This window comes from Cervus elaphus, chromosome 22 (assembly GCF_910594005.1).
Source record: "Cervus elaphus chromosome 22, mCerEla1.1, whole genome shotgun sequence".
Lineage (NCBI taxonomy): Eukaryota > Metazoa > Chordata > Mammalia > Artiodactyla > Cervidae > Cervus > Cervus elaphus.
The window spans coordinates 47,892,247-47,910,593 of record NC_057836.1 but is presented as its reverse complement, the minus strand read 5'-3'; the positions used below and the strand labels follow the sequence as shown (position 1 = coordinate 47,910,593).

The 18,347-nt window shown below is 47.8% G+C and overlaps 1 protein-coding gene and 1 long non-coding RNA gene across 2 annotated transcripts in view; one reads left to right on the top strand and one right to left on the bottom strand.

Moving 5' to 3' along the window:
* The window catches only part of SYN3 (synapsin III), a 459,000-nt gene that overhangs the window by 313,212 nt on the left and 127,441 nt on the right, over positions 1-18,347 (bottom strand). Inside the window, exons 5-6 of the mRNA XM_043882279.1 lie at positions 2,318-2,474; positions 675-764 (exon numbers count right to left, since the gene is read on the bottom strand). Of these exons, the coding sequence (XP_043738214.1) occupies positions 675-764; positions 2,318-2,474 (247 nt within the window). The remainder of the gene's footprint in view (positions 1-674; positions 765-2,317; positions 2,475-18,347) is intronic.
* Positions 678-9,332, top strand: LOC122680672. The gene is made up of 4 exons (XR_006336746.1): positions 678-1,554; positions 2,781-2,920; positions 3,167-3,395; positions 8,399-9,332. It is a non-coding gene; the product is annotated as an uncharacterized LOC122680672 (long non-coding RNA).

Genomic DNA, 18,347 nt, shown 5'->3' with positions numbered 1-18,347 from the left:
ACCAGTTTAACAAGACCACTGACCATGAGAGCAGGCATGTCACGGACTCTTTCCAGCAGCCCAGAACTCTTCCATCCAACTTCTGGCCACAGGATGGAGAGCTCCCCACCTCATACTCAAAAAGACGTTCACCTTTCCCACCCTCCAAACGGGAGGCTATCCCACATATTCAAAGCTAAACTCCAACCACTTCCCAGCAACAACCTTGGGTATATTCAAAAGTTTGAGGGCAAAGAGGATGCACAAGGAAACTGCCCTTTGACGATTAATGGAAACAAAATATCACTGCTTTTATTAAAATAAGAGTTGAAACCAAGTCCTGCACAGGGTTCACATGAAATAACATTCTACCTTAGAAACATCTTTCACCTTTACTATAAACCTTTGTTTCCAATTGCCAGCTCAAGTTGTCCCCTGATTTGCTGAAAATTCCATATGCCACAGAATGCTGTGTATCTTTGTCATTTACTCTACCACCTGAAATTTCACCTGGAGACCTGACTCTGCCCCTGGAAAGCCAGGTGTTCCCACAGGATGTCACAGCTCTTCCTTAGTGCTTCGGCGGTCAGGAAGCAGCCCCCATGCTGACCTCCTCCATTCAAATGGACTGAGTATATGGACATCTGTATTTATTCCATACCACAAAAATAATCAGAGCGAAAAAAGGTACTCACCATTGGCTTGTGATTGGGGAAAAATGTTTGCTCCACAAGCGGGAACTTCTCAGGACCCAGCGAATGGAAGATCTTGATGAGCTGAGAGAACTAGGACAGAATATGACAGAACATTGGTCAACCACTGCTTCCTGGTATGGCGAAACATCCCACTTGATCCCAGGCCTCAAGCACCTATCTGCTCCAGTAGCTGCTCCCTGTCCCCGGGATAAAGACCAGAGTCCTTGACTGGACATTCGTCCGCTCCAGTCTCCTCCATCATCCACCTTACTCCGCAGCCCTGGGAGCTCATTCTGTGCCCAGCACTGTGCTGGCCAACACACACAGCTATATATACATGGCATGTAAACATCCATGTGTTGTTCAGGGGCAACGCACTGAACATGTGAGACCAGGTCTGGAGGAAAGACAGCCTGTGGGCAGATGGCTGAGATAACAACATCTTGCTGGAGGGAAGTGAGGGGCTTGTGGGACCTGGAAGAGGAATAGACAGGGGGTGATGACGACTTCAGGAGCAGATGATATAAGAGAAGGAGGAAGGGCATTCCAGTGTGCAGTGAGACAGCTGTGTGCTAGAGATGCTCAGTGGACAATGAGCTGGGAATTCACCCATCAGGCAAAGGGAGCTGTCGGTGAACAAAAGCAGAGAAGAGCAAGGTAGACTCTGATCAGAAAGAAGAAATCAGGTGCAGTGTAAGGCCTAATGTGGATGCCTAGTGGCTGGAAGAGGAGCTAAGTCTTGTGCCAAACTGACTTTGGGGTAAACTCAATACTGAGAGCTCACAAGAACAGAACAGATAACTTAGGAACTCTCCGCATCATGCCAGGATTGGAAGACTCTTGGGCTGTAGCCCGCTGCTGTGGTGCAACATGCTGTCAGGTTAGTAGGCTTGAGGGACCTCAGAAATATGAGAAATGATGGGAGGGTCCCTCATTCTACAGATAAGGAAACTGAAGTCCAGAGAAGGAGAGTAATTCCATAATCAACTAAGAGTTTTGGAGAATGTCCATCTTCACTACTTACTATTAGCAACCTAAGTCTCAATTTCCTCTTCTGTCCAATGGAGACATTAGAAATACCTACTCATCAGGGTGAAGATTAAATATAATATGCATGTGAAAGGCTCAACACAGTGCAGTTAGTACTAATGAATTGTACTTGCTACCATCACCAAGACTATGTGGGAAAACAAGGATGGTGAACTAACACCGCTGAGGACCCTTCCTGGGTTGTTGCAGGCCTAAAAGCTTAGTCAGGGAAGAGTGAGGAGGAGACCAAGGCCATAGTAACAATGGTTAAAGACTATCCATATCTACTAAATGAACGCATATGTGCATTCAATAAATCCTGAGTGCCAGCTCTGCAGAAACCTTGTCACCATGCTCAAAGAGTGAGAGCAGCAGGGTACCCTCTCACCACTGACATTATTATAACGTAACACTGTACCATAACATGCTACAAAATATCTGTTAGGTAATAACTACAAGAAGGGGTTTGGGAGCCAAGTTGTTTCTTCAGTTGCTTTGAATAAAAGACTCCCTTCATGACTGAGCCTCCCCGCTGGGGAATGGGTCCATTTCAGGGCCAGGAGGCCAGCCCCTGCTTCCCCCTTCCTTCTGAGTCAGGCTGGCCCCGCACCTACCACCCAGGGCTTGCTGCAGAAGTTGTAGATAGAATAGAGGGAGTTGACGGCAGGCAGCCCTCCATACTGGAGGCCGATGACCAGGCTGCGGTAGTCTTCGCCCAAGGCCATGCTGTAGGCGTGCTGGCGGACAAGAATGAAGTCTGGCTTGAAGGATCTGCCAAGAGAGGGACCAACAGCAGTGTTACATACTTGATGGGCTGAGGGGACAACCAGGACCCCAAGCCAAAGCCTGCTGGGGGCAGCACCTCAGTTCGGAATGGGGACAGGGTGGGGGAGTGGGGATGAGGAAGACCAGATGCAAACACACAGCAGCTGCAAAGTAAAAGGACTGAAAACAATTCACATTTTCTTTTATTTCTTTTTAAGGCTGCTTTCTAAACTTTTTATACTGAACAAGTATTTAATTTGAAAATGGAAAAAAAAACATATCAATTCAGTGAACATCCTGTGGTTTTACTAGGCACTGCGGCAGACACACAAGTTACTGGGTCCTCACGATTGTCCTGGGATGTGGGTGCTGCTGCCGTCAATTCCGTCTCACAGACGAGCACCCGGAGGCTCGGGAAGACCAGGTCACTTGCTCACAAAGACACACTGCAGGTAAGTGGCACGGCCAGGGCTGTACAGCCTCAGGGCCCGGATCACAGTGATGGTGCCGCGCAGTTCCCTTCTAGTGCGTCTCCAACGCTTGTCCCTTTCAAGCGGCAACCTCTGGAAAGCAGCAAGAGTAGTGATGCCATGGCATGAGAACATGCCAGGCTCTGCCAGGTCCCTCTGGAGATAAGATCCTGACTGAAGCTCACAAGCAGACCGGGGTAAAGTCAGGACTATTTCTCCAATTTACAGATGGGAACACACTGCAAGTCAGAGATGTTGTGAACTTCCTCAAATCACAAAGCTGGGAAGCAGGAGAGCCACGTTTGAACACAGGTCATCTGACTCCAAGTCCACATGCTCCACCCTCCATCACACGGCTCCAGGGAGCTTCACACAGTGTTTCATTCACACCGCCAAGGATCCACCTGTTTCTGGATTCCTTACTTCTAAGTCCAGAGAAAATCAAGACTCACAGTAGGTAGGTGGTTTATACTTAAAATGGTGTGATCCATCTGACTCATCCAGACACAGACACGTAGCTTCAAATAAACTGTAGTTCTTCAAAATAATTCAAATATAAATTAAAATAACTCTCAAAAGGCAAAGACTTGCCCCCCAGGGAAGACACTTTTTGAATTGCTCTGAGCTTGGGCCTTATGGTGCCTGTCCCCAGGATCAGGGTCATTACAAGAACATGTTGAAAGAATGAATGATGTACATAAACATCACATCCCATTCCCAAAGAAAAGGGCAAAGGAGCCCCTGGCTAAGCTGTAACTGATCCTGAAGGTGGCCGTGTGGACGGTGACACCCGAGTGTGGGTGGCATGTGCTCACGGAAGCAGTCAGTGATGTCACTGTGGTTAGGGCCGGGGTTGGCTAGAACCTTGGAGCTGCTATGCCCACATCCCTGCTGCACTCTCAGAGACGAATTAGTCCACCAGTGCATATTACAGACGGGGAAACTGAGCCCTATAGCCAGGCAGCGACACGGCCCAGGCCACCCAGCAACACCACGGCCCAGGGGGAGGACGTTCCGCGTCCCTTCTCTCCTCCTGCCTCCCTGCCCTTTGCCCTGCACCCTGCAGTGTTTCACGGCAACAGACAAGGAAGGAGGGGTGAAGGGGTGTGTCTGTCTCTAATAGGGATCCGATGACCAAAGGGGGCACTGACTTATAAGCACTTTTTACTTTTATCTGATTTTAAAAATAATATATGCTCATTGTGCAAATAAAAAACCACCCTTGGAAAACAGGAAGAAACAAAATTATCTGCAATTCTCAACACAGAAAATTCTAATAACATTTAGAATAATAAGCACATATTATTTGTGTTTTCTTATGTGTACATTATGACTCAATAATCTATTTTATGTATATAATATGCATTCATATTCATAATTGATTTTGTTTTCTATTAATTATGATTTTGCTGTTTTCTACATATTATGGTGTATTTTCCCTATCAAAATAGCTTCAGAAATATAATTTCTAATGGCTTCCTAATAGTGCACTGAATGGATATACTATATTAAGCCAACCAATCATCTATTATTATCAACTAGCCTCTTTCCAATATTTCACACATGCCCATCTTTGCACACAAATGAACCTCATTTAAAATTATTTCTTCAAGATAGAGTCTAAGAAGTGGAATTGTTGGGTTAAAGGGTATGAACGTTTTAAAGGTACTCAGAAAACTCTCCCTTTTAAAATGTGCACATCACCAGGGCACATGACACTGTCCGTCTCACTGCAGCCTCATCAGGACAGCAGTTTTCACAAAATGCATTTTTCAATTTGATAAACTATTTCCCTCTAAAGATACCCTGCACCCCATTTCTGTTTCAGTTTGCATTTTTATGATTTTAGTAAGACGGAATACTTTTAATAACCATATGTACTTTCTTTACTATAGACGTCTGCTCACATCTTTCCTCATTAAAAAAAAAAAAAATGGGGTCTCCCTGTTTCCTCATTGACATGAGCTCTGAGCTAGGATGGTGCCTTCATCTGTCATGTGTGGCAATGTTTTTACTAGTTGATTGTCTTTTTATTTATGACTGTGAATCTTAACAAAACATGTGAACACATTTTCCATTCCCCCTGAGTCTTTCCCTTTTGATTCTGCTCTCTGCTTTGAAGCTCCGAGGGTCCGCTGGGGCCCCGGTTCTGACGGCGCGACGCGCCCTCCTCCCAGCAGTGTGGTCTCCCTCTCAGACAACAGTGCCAGCAGATGCGGTGCCTCACTCGGGGGACTCCACTCTGCTCTGGGAGGAAGTAAAAGTCTTGCGCTGGCCAGAATCCGATGGCTTGTCTCGGGATGCTCCAACTCTAGTCCCGGATATTACGGTGCTCTCTCTCTAGAGCACCTAGAACTCACCTCTAAACCAGATCTCTCTTACTCTTTGAAATAAAGTAGTGGCAACCTCCACTTTGTCTTCCAGGATTTGAGAACTTATCTCAAGCTTCCATATTCCAAGTGCTCTTTTAAAATTACATATCAGCTCCATGCTCAAAACCCTCAGAAGGCTTCTGTCTTTCTGATGACAAATCCTCACCTCCTTACCATGGCTACAAAGCCCCTGCCTGCCTCTCCATTATCATTTCTGCTTTCGCCCTCCTTCACCTCCACCAAGGGCTTCCCAAGTGGCACTAGTGGTAAAGAACCTGCCTGCCAATGCAGGAGACGTAAGAGTTGTGGGTTCGATCCCTGGGTCGGGAAGATCCCCTGGAGGAGGGCATGGCAACCCACTCCAGTATTCTTGCCTGGAGATTCCCATGGACAGAGTAGCCCGGAGGGCTACAGTCCATAGGGTCATAAAGAGTTGGACACGACTGAAGTGACTTAGCAGCAGCAGCACCTCCACCAAAAGCACACTGACAACTGCTCCTCCCTTTAATTTCTTTTCCTGGAGGCTCTTTTCCCAAATGGTGTGTGGCTGCCTCATTCTTGTCACTTATTGGCTTAAATTCATTTCCTGAAGGACACCTGTCCTGTTAGCTCTATTAAAATTTTCCTCAACCCTCATATTGCCCTATTTTCTTCACAGCTCTTATGACAACTGTATTTCTCCAGTTTATATACTTAGTTGTTTATTGTCTGTCTCTCCCCTCTAAAGATGTCAGCTCAATGAGAACAGGGGACCTGCTCAGGTCCTTATCAGTATTTTTAAACGAATGATGAAGCTAATGAATGCACATACACACAAAAGAAGGAGGGCTTCCCAGGTGGCGCAGTGGTAAAGAATCCTACAATGAGGAAGACCTGGCTTGGATCCCTGGGTTGGGAAGATCCCCTGGAGGGCAAGGCAACCCACTCCAGTGTTCTTGCCTGGAGAATTCAGTGGACAGAGGAGCCTGGCAAATAGATAGAGTCAACAGGGTTGCAAAGAGTCGGACACAACTGAGTGACTAACACTACTGTTATGAAAGAATGAGTGAATGCGAAGTAGAAAAAGGAATGACCTCTTTTCTTGTGGTCCTAGAGAAGAGAAACAGGATTGATGGCCAAAGTAGCCAGGAAATTAACACGTGGCCCCTAATAACCAGAGGGCTGCCTTACAATGAGTCCTGTGTTCCTGGAGATATGTTAGCATCACCAAGAAAGTTTTAACCCTAGGAAATGCAAGTTGGACCCTATGACTGCTTAAGATCCTCAGATACAATATGTGAGAAATAAACACTCTCCATGAGTACTATATCAGGGCAAACCAGGCGTGTGTCACAGGTCAAATTCTGCCATTGGCTGCTGCACAGAACGCCCAGTGTCTTCCATACAGCCTGGGATTTGCATGGAAGGTGAAGAATTAGAGACACCAGCATGCAGTTCCTCCCTCTACACCCAGCACCCAAGGTTCCCTGCGCAGTGAGGGAATAGCCACGTCCTGCATGTCACCCCACCATCCAAGGATGTAGTCAGTAGTTTCAAGCCCTGACAGTGGGCCAAGCACCCCTGTAGAGGCTGGAAATCCTAAGATGATTGGGACATCATTCCTCCTTTCACAAGACTCACAGTCCTAGAGGAGATGGGTGCAATGCTAAAGGATAAGGATTTGCTAAAAGAACAAATAAAAAAGTGAGTGAGTGAAACAACAGAGGCAAATACAAAACACTAAGGTGGCCCAACTCTCTCTGGGGAGGGTGTGGGTGAGTGTGTGCCGAAGGTCTCGGGTCAAGAAAGAAAGATAGGGGTTTGTCACGTGGACAGGGTTTTAAGGGTTTCCAGGTGGAGGGAACAGCACCTGCAACTGAATGCAGGGATCCCCGAAATGAGAAGACAGTGGTCTGTGAGGTTTTATCTGCTCAGTATACTTCTCTTTTGGAGGGGGAAATAGACTCCCTGATAAAATTCTCTCCAATCAGAGAACTGCATTCCTCTGGGCAGTAACTGATCTAAGGATTGCATTGCTGATGTCAAAAGGGTTGTCACAATCCTCCTTGAGTGGCCAGCTAAGCTCGAGTGACATCATCTGGGTTGACAGACAGCGTTTTCCTGCTCCATGAAAGGATCCCACCTGTAACAGGGAGACCCAAGGCTGTCTGCCTCACTGAGCCCCTGAATCCTCCTAAGCCTAACACTGGAGCCATCCTTCTCTTCTGAGTTACTTGAGCTATTGGTGGTGGTTTAGTCACTAAGTCGTGTCTGACTCTTGCGACCCCATGCAGCCTGCCAGGCTCCTCTGTCCATGGGATTCTCTAGGCAAGAATACTGGAGTGGGTTGCCATTTCCTTCTCCAGGGGATCTTCCCGACCCAGAGATCGAACCCGGGTCTCCTGCATTGCAAGCAGATTCTCTACCAACAGAGCTATGAGGGGATCTTCCCACTGGAGCTATTAAGTATTCTATTTTGCCTGCTGCTACTGCTAAGTCACTTCAGTCGTGTCTGACTCTGTGTCACCCCATAGATGGCAGCCCACCAGGCTCCCCTGTCCCTGGGATTCTCCAGGCAAGAATACTGGGGTGGGTTGCCATTTCCTTCTCCAATGCATGAAAGTGAAAAATGAAAGTGAAGTCGCTCAGTTGTGTCCGACTCTTAGCAATGCCAAGGACTGCAGCCTACCAGGCTCCTCCGTCCATGGGATTTTCCAGGCAAGAGTACTGGAGTGGGGTGCCATTGCCTTCTCCGCTATTTTGCCTACACTGGTTTAAAGTGGGTGTGGTGCTCGCCCTCACTATTGCTCTGACTAGTATTGGGCAGAAATGGCAAAGTCTGCAATTGGCAACATGGCAGGAGCATAAAGTCTGATGAGGTGGTGGCAAGAGATACGGTTGGGTAAACATTCCCAACAACTCTCGTGAACCCTTTCCTGTTCTTCTGCCTCCACAGGCCCTCTGGGCACATGACCTGTGTCTTTCATGCCTCAGCAAGAAGACCTCCTTCAGTCCCACACAAGCTGGCACATCCTGACTAGAGGCTGTACCTGGGTTTTCTTATTCCTTAGACTTAAAATGAACTATCTTATATGGTTTCTGATCCCAGGTCTTTCTCGGAAGCGGCAGTCGATGCTGGAGAGGAAATCAAGGACAACAGACAATTAAATGGTAGAGACGGGACAGGTGATGCATTGCTGGGAGATCAGCAGGTGCTCCAGGCAGTGTCAAGTGCGGGGCCAACGGCTTAGTGACTTTGCATCACTGGAGAAGCATAATAATTCCCTCAATATGCAGAAGCCTGCAGTGGCCAGAAAAGATTTTGACTGGGCTTTGCCTGGGGCCTAAGTTAATATGCAGAAGCCTCGTTATTCTCAGCCACCTGACTGCTATTTTGTCACAGTCCCTTTTCTGAAAGAGCCAGGCTGACTAAGGGACAGTGTTGCTAACTTTGGTCACATGTTGACCGACCCATCAAAGCCAGAGGAGACCCCAGTCATGCCTGGGAAGTCTCTGGACTTCTGATATCCATGCCCACCAGCAGAAACTTCAGGTGTCCTTGGAACTTCTCCCACTTCTCACACTCCTTCCCCATCCGCCTCCACCTCTGAAAATACCAACTCAGGTACCAAATCTGTGGGAAGGAGACCAAGAGGACTGAGATCCTCAGCCATAACAGGTGTCCTGAGGAAACGCAGAGCGGAGTCCATGCTCCTGAAGGCTGTGGACCACCACTGTGCAACAAGGACAGAACCGAGGAGACGTGCATGCCAGGCAGATGCGGGGCCTTGAATGGGCCATATGGAAGGACTTGAGGAATTAGCGATGCTTCCCGCCAGCCCGAGGGCTGCAAGAAATTAGTCCAGGCCGAAAAGAAACTAGGTGGTGGCCGACCAGGAATCTGGCGAGGAGAGGACAACAGGAGGCCGCAGAGGGGTCGGTGGGGGCCGCACAGCAGCCGCCAGCCACACGGCGAGTAGGCAGTGGGGAGGGGCCCGGCGGGGTTTACACACAGCCAGGCTCTCTGGTGAGTCGGGGGCTGTCTCTGTAAACTACTAGGAGGTTAATAAAACACAGACTTGAGTTGCTGGAGGAAGTAGGCTTCCTCGTCTCCCTTCTCAGCCTCAGAATCTCGGTCTCTTTATCTCAGTCTCTTCTCCCTTTCATTTCAGAGAAGTTCTTGCGACTCCACCCTTGCTCTATCCTTCTTCTCCATCACCCTGGGGATCCCACATGTTCTGGGTTGAATTGTGTGCCCCCAAAAGATACATCGAAGTCCTGAGTCCTGTTCCTGGCTGTGTGACCTGATTTGGAAACAGGTCTTAGTAGATTTAATCAAGTTAAGGTGAGGTCATACTGGAGTAGAGTGGGCCCTAACCCAATGCCTGGATCTTTATAAGAGAAGGTTAATCTGGATGCAGACACAGAGAGGAAGAGGAGAACTCCATGTGACGATGGAGCCAAACATTAGAGCGATGTGTCGACACGTCAAGGAATGTCAAGGATTGCTGGCAACCACGAGAAATGAGGAAGAGACAGGAATGGATCCTCAGCTAGATCCTTGAGAGGGAGCATGGCCCTGCTGACACCTTGATCGCAGACTTCCTGCCTCCAGAACCATGAGAGAATAAACTTCTGTTGTGAAAGCTGGCCAGCCTCTGGCACTTAGTTATAGCAGCCTCAGGAAACAAATACTCCACACACCAGCAGTATTTCCTCTTTCTAGCAGCTTCCTGGCTTTCTTTCTTCTTGTGCGAATCCATCCACCGCCCCCTCCTCACTTCCCAAAACAACAACCCTGACTCCAACAATAAGAAAACCTTTGCTTCAAGGTTGAAAATGAATGACAGTTAAGTAATGTTTACATAACTTTATGTAAAAGAGTTAACAAATCAACACACAGATAAGTGTATGGAGATTTATTTGGAAGGATGTTCACCAAAAACGCTAAGCTGGCTATCTCTGAAGGGTGGGGTGGGAAATGGGGGGTTTTACATTCTCTTAAGACCTTTTTGTACTATCTGCACTTTAAAAAAAAAAGAGTACAAAGCATTTTTACAACTATGAAAAAACAATGAGGTTTATCTTCATTTTGGAAAAAAATGATAAATGTAACAATGATGTAACATCATGGAAAATGCTTATGGGACCATTTTACGTGACATAAAACAATAGAAAAGAGAATCTGTGTTATGACTAAAGCACCATAAACATGATACGACTGGAAGGCTAGATGGAACACTGCTCATTCGTTAAGGTGGTGAGGCTATAGGTAATTTTGTTTTGAAAATTTCCATTTTTGTTATACCATGCTTTGGGCATTAACCAAAATTTTGGTTGGCATAAACAAGTAACTGAAGGTAAAACAATCCCCTTCACTTGGCCTGGCGGCCATAACTAGCCCCTCCTCCACTCCCTGCCATTGCTACAATATGTGCCTACAGCCCCAGTTCCCCTGTAGCCATCTCCACCCCCATCTGCATCCGGCTGCCAGTCCCCTTTCCACCTTAGTGAACTCATAGTTGAGGTCATTCCTAAAAGCCAAACTCCAAGATCAAATGCACTCTGCTATGCCCTCCATTTCCCCGATCTCTGATACCAGCTAATGTTCAGGGAGCCTCCATTCTAAGCCCTCCGCATATCTTCACTCATTCAACCTGACTCATTTAAGGAGCTGCTATTTTCATCTCCAATTTCCAGATGAGGAAACTGAGGCACAGAGTGGTGAAGGAACTTGCTGAGGCTCCACAGCTGCTGTTGGTGGAACCACGAGTCCAACCTGGAAGCTGTTGGCTCTGGAGGAGGGTTTCCCACCCTCTGTACTATCGACCTTTGGACCTGGATGATTCTTCATTGTGGGAGGCTGTCCTGTGCATTGTAGGGTGTTGGGACCATCCCTGGCCTCTCCCCAAAGACGCAATAGCACCTCCAGGCCCAGCTGTGACAACTAGAAATGTCTGTAGACACTGCCAAGAGTTCTCTGGGGGCAAATTCACCCTGGTCCTCTGCAGCATGATTACCATCCGCCTTGCACTCTCCCCTTGATTCCCAGCTGTTCCCTCCCGGCTCCTCCCTATGTCTTCTCCCCTGACTGGCTCTTCTCCAAGGCTCAAGGGTGGTTCCCTGCCCTGGAAAATCACCTCTATTCAGTGGGTTCACCCACCTTGTCCTCACGGGCAATAGTGGAAATGACTCAGATTTACAGAGCACCTCCTCTGCCCCAGGAGTCATTTGTAGGCTTTATGTTCTCTTCAATCCTCACAATGACCCCATAAGAAGGAGGCTATCAATAATCTTATTTTTCAAGAAATCATCACTAATTCATAAAGATATCAAATCACTACTAGTTGTACATCTAAAACGAATATAACATTGTAAACTACACTTCAATTAAAAATAAATAAATACAAACAAAAGTAAAGAAGGAAAAATTTTTAAAAAGAAACTAAGGCACTGAGAGATTAAGCACAATAAGAACAAGTTCCACATGGACCGGAGTGCTTCAAAGTAGATGTGCACAACCAATGTGTCACCAGCATCATCATTACCTCAAATTCACTCTGCCTGGACCCCAACTCCCCCATTGTGGATCTCCTGACTTCTGTCAAAGCACCCCCAGTCTCATAGGAACCCAGGAGCTATCACCCTGAAGTCATCTGTGATTCTTCTCTCGGACCCCCCAGGTAAGGAGCCACTCCTCACTCCAGAAGTGTCTAGGATGTTCTCCTATACCCAGCTCCCCTCTCTCACTCTGTTTTTCCCTCCCATTGCCTCAGGCTCAGAATATCTCAACACACCCTTATCTCCTAAGCCCAGTCACAAGTCCCTCCTCTCACTCCTCTTTGAAGCTCAGAATCCAGACTGTTGAATGCCAAGTGTGATGTGACCTCATGGTCTCTGTCCCAGGGATTCTCAAGCTAAATGCCAGCAGAGCCCAAGCAGGTAACATCAGGCTGGAAGCTCAGAATCCAGACTGTTGAATGCCAAGTGTGATGTGACCTCATGGTCTCTGTCTCAGGGATTCTCAAGCTAAATGCCAGCAGAGCCCAAGCAGGTAACATCAGGCTGGGAGAGTGAGCCGTCTTTCCTAGCAGTGTCCTTGGTGGTCTTCTAACAGATACTGTCTTTGAAATTAAACCCAGCAACAATCTTCATTTACACAACGCTCTCTCCAACCTTTTTTAGAAGCATCAATTCAGTCCAGTTCAGTTCAGTAGCTCAGTCGTGTCCAACTCTTTGTGACCCCATGGACTGCAACATGCCAGGCCTCCCTGTCCACCACCAACTCCCAGAGTTTACTCAAACTCATGTCCATTGAGTCGGTGATGCCATCCAACCATCTCATCCTCTGTCATCCCCTTCTCCTCCCGCCTTCAATCTTTCCCAGCATCAGGGTCTTTTCCAAAGAGGCAGCTCTTCTCATCAGGTGGCCAAAGTACTGAAGTTTCAGCTTCAGCATCAGTCCTTCCAATGAATATTTAAGGACTGATCTCCTTCAGAATATACTGGTTGGATCTCCTTGCAGACCAAGGGACTCTCAAGAGTCTCCTCCAACACCACAGTTCAAAAGCATCAATTCTTCTACACTCAGGTTTCTTTATAGTCCAACTCACATCCATACATGAGTACTGTAAAAACCATAGCTTTGACTAGACGGACCTTTGTTGGCAAAGTAATGTCTCTGCTTTTTAATATGCTGTCTAGGTTGGTCATAACTTTTCTTCCTTCTTTTTAGAAGCATGCATGCCCCTTACTCTCTCTTTCATTTTCCCACTTTCGATAACGACTTGAACACTAGAAACGTTTCATCTTCCTGTAGGAGAACACAACCTCTATGACAGACGGCAGCTAATGCAGGTCTCTGTGAAGAGCTGGGGGAAGTGGGCGCTGGTGAAAATAGAAAACAGCCTTTGCTCTAGCTGCTAGGAACAAGGTCCCAGGTGGCCCTAACGACTTTCTAAAGAAGTCCAATTCTGGATATTTATAAGATATTCTCAGTAACTTAAAGGCTGATGGCTCATCAAAAAAAAATTTTTTTTAAATCATGCACCAAAAATAAATAAAGCAGAACTGCTATGGGAAAAACTCCAATGAGACTCAAGTCTCCACCTACGAAGGACAACTGTGACCCAACTCCAGCATGTGGTAGCCACATGGAAATACTGGATCAGTCTTACCAAATCCCCTGGTTTTCAAATGAAGCCAGAAACCTGCCTTTTATGTGAAGTCTTTTTGTGTAAAATCTTTCCTTTTAAAAAAACAAGGGACCACACTGTATGTGTAGACCAAAGTCGTCTAGATAAGACATGTGACCTGAAAGCTGGTAGTGTATGGTCTCCAACTTGGGGAGGAGGGGTCCTCTCTCCCACCACCACCCTCATCTACATTCCACTCCTGCACGAATTTTGAAATAATGCTTCCCTGCTGCCACTCTGCTGTTCAAACCCCTGGCACCCACGGGCAGGAGTTCCTACTTCTTCCCCTGCGGCTCAGTGCCCTCCAGAAAGTGGTCTGGGCTTCCGTTTAGCTCCGTCTCCTCCTTGCTCCTAGAATGTCCTTACACCAACGTCCATGGCCCTGCCACCGCCATGCTCATCTTCCACCCATTCATACTGTGCTCTGTCCATGTGGCTCCTATGCCTAGGAAGTACGTCAGTTGCCCAGTCATGTCTGACTCTTTGCGACCCCATGGACTGGAGCCCGCCAGGCTCCTCTGTTTATAGAGTTTCCCAGGAAAAATACTGCAGGGGGTTGCCATTTCCTTCTTCAGGGGGATCCTCCCAATGCAGAGATCAAATATGTGTCTCCTGCATTGTAGGCAGATTCTTTACCATCTGAACCACCAGGGAAGCCCATGCTTAGGAAAGTGAAAGTTGCTCAGTCGTGTCCGACTCTTTGTGACCCCATGGCCTATACGGTCTATGGAATTCTCCAGGCCAGAATATTGGAGTGGGTAGCCTTTCCCTTCTCCAGGGGATTATCCCAACCCAGGGACCGAACCCAGGTCTCCTGCATTGCAGGCAGATTCTTTACCAGCTAAGTTACAAGGGAAGCCCATGCTTAGGAAACTGCCCTCAAAAATTCCAATTCAAATCCTACCTCCTCATGATTCCTCCCCATCCTCCATTCCCGTATCTTCAGGGTGTCTGGCTTACATGGAAACTCCTCACGCAGCATCTCCTGACAGCTCACAGGTTGTGGTCTCCTAATTAACTCTTCACCTGTCCAAGACTGCCTTTATCGGGGCAGTGTTCTTGCCCCGCCTTTCAAGTCTCTTCTCCACATTGCCCAGAGACATTTTTTATGGGACACTCATCTGAGTATGTTGCTCTCCTGATTTTAGAGGCTGTCTATTGTGTGCAGATTGAAGTCCAACTGCCGTCTCACCACACACAGAATCCCAAGTCTGGTTTGAACTTTTCCAGTTCCACTGTGGTCATCTCTGGTCACATGGATGTGCATGCTCAGTCTTTCAGTTGTGTACAACTCTTTACACCTGCGTGGACTGCAGCCCACCAGGCTCCTCTGTCCATGGAATTCTCCAAGCAAGAATACTAGAGTGGGTTGCTGTGCCCTCCTCCAGGGAATCTTCTCGATCCAAGGATAGAACCCAGGTCTCCTGCATTGCAGGCAGATTCTTTTTTTTTTTTTTTTAAGTATATCACAATTTTTATTTTTACAGATTTTGATATTCATATTTACAACATTTGCTTCTTACATTTAAGCACAAGTTGACAATTAAAAGTCCCTCAGCAATTTTTGCTAAACGAATTAATAGTGAATATTTGGCTCTATTGCAGCAGATTCTTTACTGCTGAGCGACCAGGGAAGCCTGGGTTGGTCACATGGATAATAATATGCGCTCTATACTTCCACCACACAGGCTCCATCTATATCCAGAAGCCACGATCTGCCTCACCTTTGTAATTCAACACATACCTGGGGAAAACAAGGACAGCCGGCTATTCAGAGAGACTATTATGAAAATTAAGAATATCCTTCTTATTTAAGATGATAAAAAGTGAGTCCAGGAATGTTCTTTCCCGTCTACCTGCTCTTACTGTTCTTTCAAAGCTCGGTCAATAGAATGTTCCTTGTAGAATAGGCTGGTATTATTTACTTCCTGGGATAAAAGTTAACCAACACACACACATTTTAAAAAACAGTGTGGTCTCTGAATGACGAGGAGGTGGTATGTCGGTCTGTAATATCAAGCTCTGAGCGCCCGGCAGGTGTTCGGTACTAGTAGGTGCTCATGGCCACGCGTGTGGAATTGGAGTGTGCTCCAACTCCCCTTCCCAGGTCCTGGCCCATCTAAAGTCAGCGGCACTTCAACAACTAGCAGGGACAAAGCATCTCAAGACACCAAAAGAGCATGAGGAGGTGAGTGGGAGGGTGATGGGGCGGGAAGCATGGCACAGGGTAGTACCAGCTCTGCTTCTGACTTGCTGTGGGTCTCTGACACCTCAGCTTCTCCTCTCTGGGCCTCAGTTTCCTCACTGTAAAGGACAGTTTGGCTAAATGACCTCCTATGGCCCTGCTTCCAACTCCAGACTTGGAACTGAAGCTTTCAACACCCACCTCTCTGTCGTATCTGCCCGCGTTCCCTTGTGACAACCTGTCACACAGCAGTCGTTTATAAGAATCAGAATCACTGACTATTTGGTACTTGCTGAGTGCCAGGCACCCACACGGGGATTTTTAAGCTTTATCTTATCGAATCCTCACACAGAGCTCCTGTGAAGTGGGTACTTGTCTGGGGTTGGGTCCCCTAAAAGTGGTGCCTGAAACAGTCTTCCAAAGCCTATGATCCATGGAGGAGGAAGGGTGTGCTCTTGAGCGGGTAAGCGGGTGAGAGAAGCAGGACAGGAAGGGGAAGGGGCTGAGGGTGGATGTAGTCATGGCTAAGGTCTAGCCTTGGCTTGATTTGTAGAGATTTCTGGAGCACAGTCCCATGGAGTTCTCCCATCTTGAGGAAAAAGGCTCAGCTTCTGTGTCCTCAGCATTAGTCAGTTACCAGCTCGGCTGATGGGAGAGGAAAAGAGAGGGTGGCAGAAGGAGGTAGCCTTTCGGATGTCTCAGGGATGCTAATACCTTAAGCCAAAGGCTCTGGAGAAGACCAGAGGTATAGCTGTTACCATGGCACTCACAGCGTCGGGATGGGTGCACTAGCCGGCAAAAGGGGTCTGAGTAGAGAACCACAGCGTCTACACAGCACTATTAGCCCATTTTGCAGATGGGAAAAACTGAGACCTGGAGAGGTTTGATGTGCTCTGTTGGTCACAGAACTATGAAATACAGAACTCTGTACCATTAAGTACAAATCACATCTCCCATAAGCAGTCCCCTCCCCTGTGGAGCAGGACCCATGGACTTCTGTCTCCTCGGCACCCAGAGTGGTCACTGCATCCAAAGGGGGTAAGGTGTGCTCAGGATGGCTGGGTTGGTGAGGCACAGCTCTCCATGGCCGTGGAGCCTTGGGTGGCATGTCTCTGTGAGGCAGGGATTCAGTCCTCACCCTCTGAGGGCCCAGGAGAGCACCCCACTCTCTGACAGCTGCCTGGGCTCCAGGCCCTGTCAGCAGCCTCCTTCTTCCCAGGGGCGGGCCTCCGGCCAGGCTGCCGCTACGGGAAGGGGAACGTTATTCATCAGAGAGATAAGGCAGCTGATGAGAGATGGGCCTCCAAGCAGCTGTTCCTCAGCAGGGTTGGAGCGGATGCCGGAGATGCACAGGGGAGGGGGGCAGGGAGGAAAGCCCATTGTGAGATAAAAAATGACGGCACTGCTGAGGGGTGACGAGAGAGCACACTTCCAACCCAGACTGGGTGCTAGTACGCACTTGTCCCCAAGCCCGTCCCACAAATGTCTGTGCCTGATGACCCCCATGTGTGCCTCTGATCAGGCTAACTCCTCAACAGGTCAGGGGGTCCTATCAGCTCAGGCAGCAAAAGTGTCCAAGTGGTGGGGGTGGGGTGCACAGTCCCCAGAGAGGTCTACCCCAAGTTTACCTTTCACTGAAACAGACTTGGGGCCAAGCGGGGCTGAGTGCTTCAGGCCAGGCCACAGCCCTCAATCACTCATTTCCTGCCTCCAGGGCACTGAGGGCACCTAAGCCCCCTTTCTGCAGCTCCCCTGGGACTCTCTTCTCTTAAAGCTAGCCTGTACAGGGTGGAATTTTCCAGGCTGAGGAGCAAACATGGGTGAGATTACTTTAGGAGCCATTAAAAGGGACCCCAGGGGTTTCCTGAGAGAAAAGAGTTGGGTGGGTCCTCTCTGGAGGGGAATGGGCTCATCAGGGCCCCTATTGACACACCCAGCACCGCTCCGCCCCCTTCCCTGTGCACCCATCACCTTCCTTTCTGACCATACTGGAGGGTTTTCCCAGAAGTCAGGCTCTCCCCTGCCCCGTATCCTGCGGTGGACGTTCGCACGTGGACCTCCTAGCTAACCTTTATTCTTCCTTAGCAGTCAGGACAGGGAAGTGTGCACAGAGGGGTCTTTAAAAGCACCTATGATATGATGTCCAACTCTGTGTGACCCCACGGACTGTAGCTCTCCAGGCTCCTCTGTCCATGGGATTCTCCAGGCAAGAATACTGGAGTAGGTTGCCGTGCCCTCCTCCAGGGGATCTTCCTGACCCAGGGATCAAACTTGCATCTCTTATATCTCCTGCATTGGCAGGCAGGTTCTTTACCACTAGCGCCACCTGGGAAGCCCACTTTATAAAATAAATGCAGCAGAATGTTGATTTGACAAGCAGGGTCATGAGCACATAAATAACAACAGTTAATGTTTATTAAGCACATAGTGTACGTGAGGAACTTTTGTCTTTTAAATAGCTTTATCTTAATTAATCCTGACAATTACCTGTAGATGTAGTTTTTTTTTTTTTCTTTTTAATAAGAGAAACAAAAGGGTTAAGTCACCTCTCCAATGTCCCACTGCAGAGCTCTGTAGCCTGGCTCCTCACCACACCACCTCAATACATGGGTGTTTGTTATATTATTCTCTGAACTTCTACTATGCTTGAAATAGTTTAGAATTGTTTTCTTAAAGGA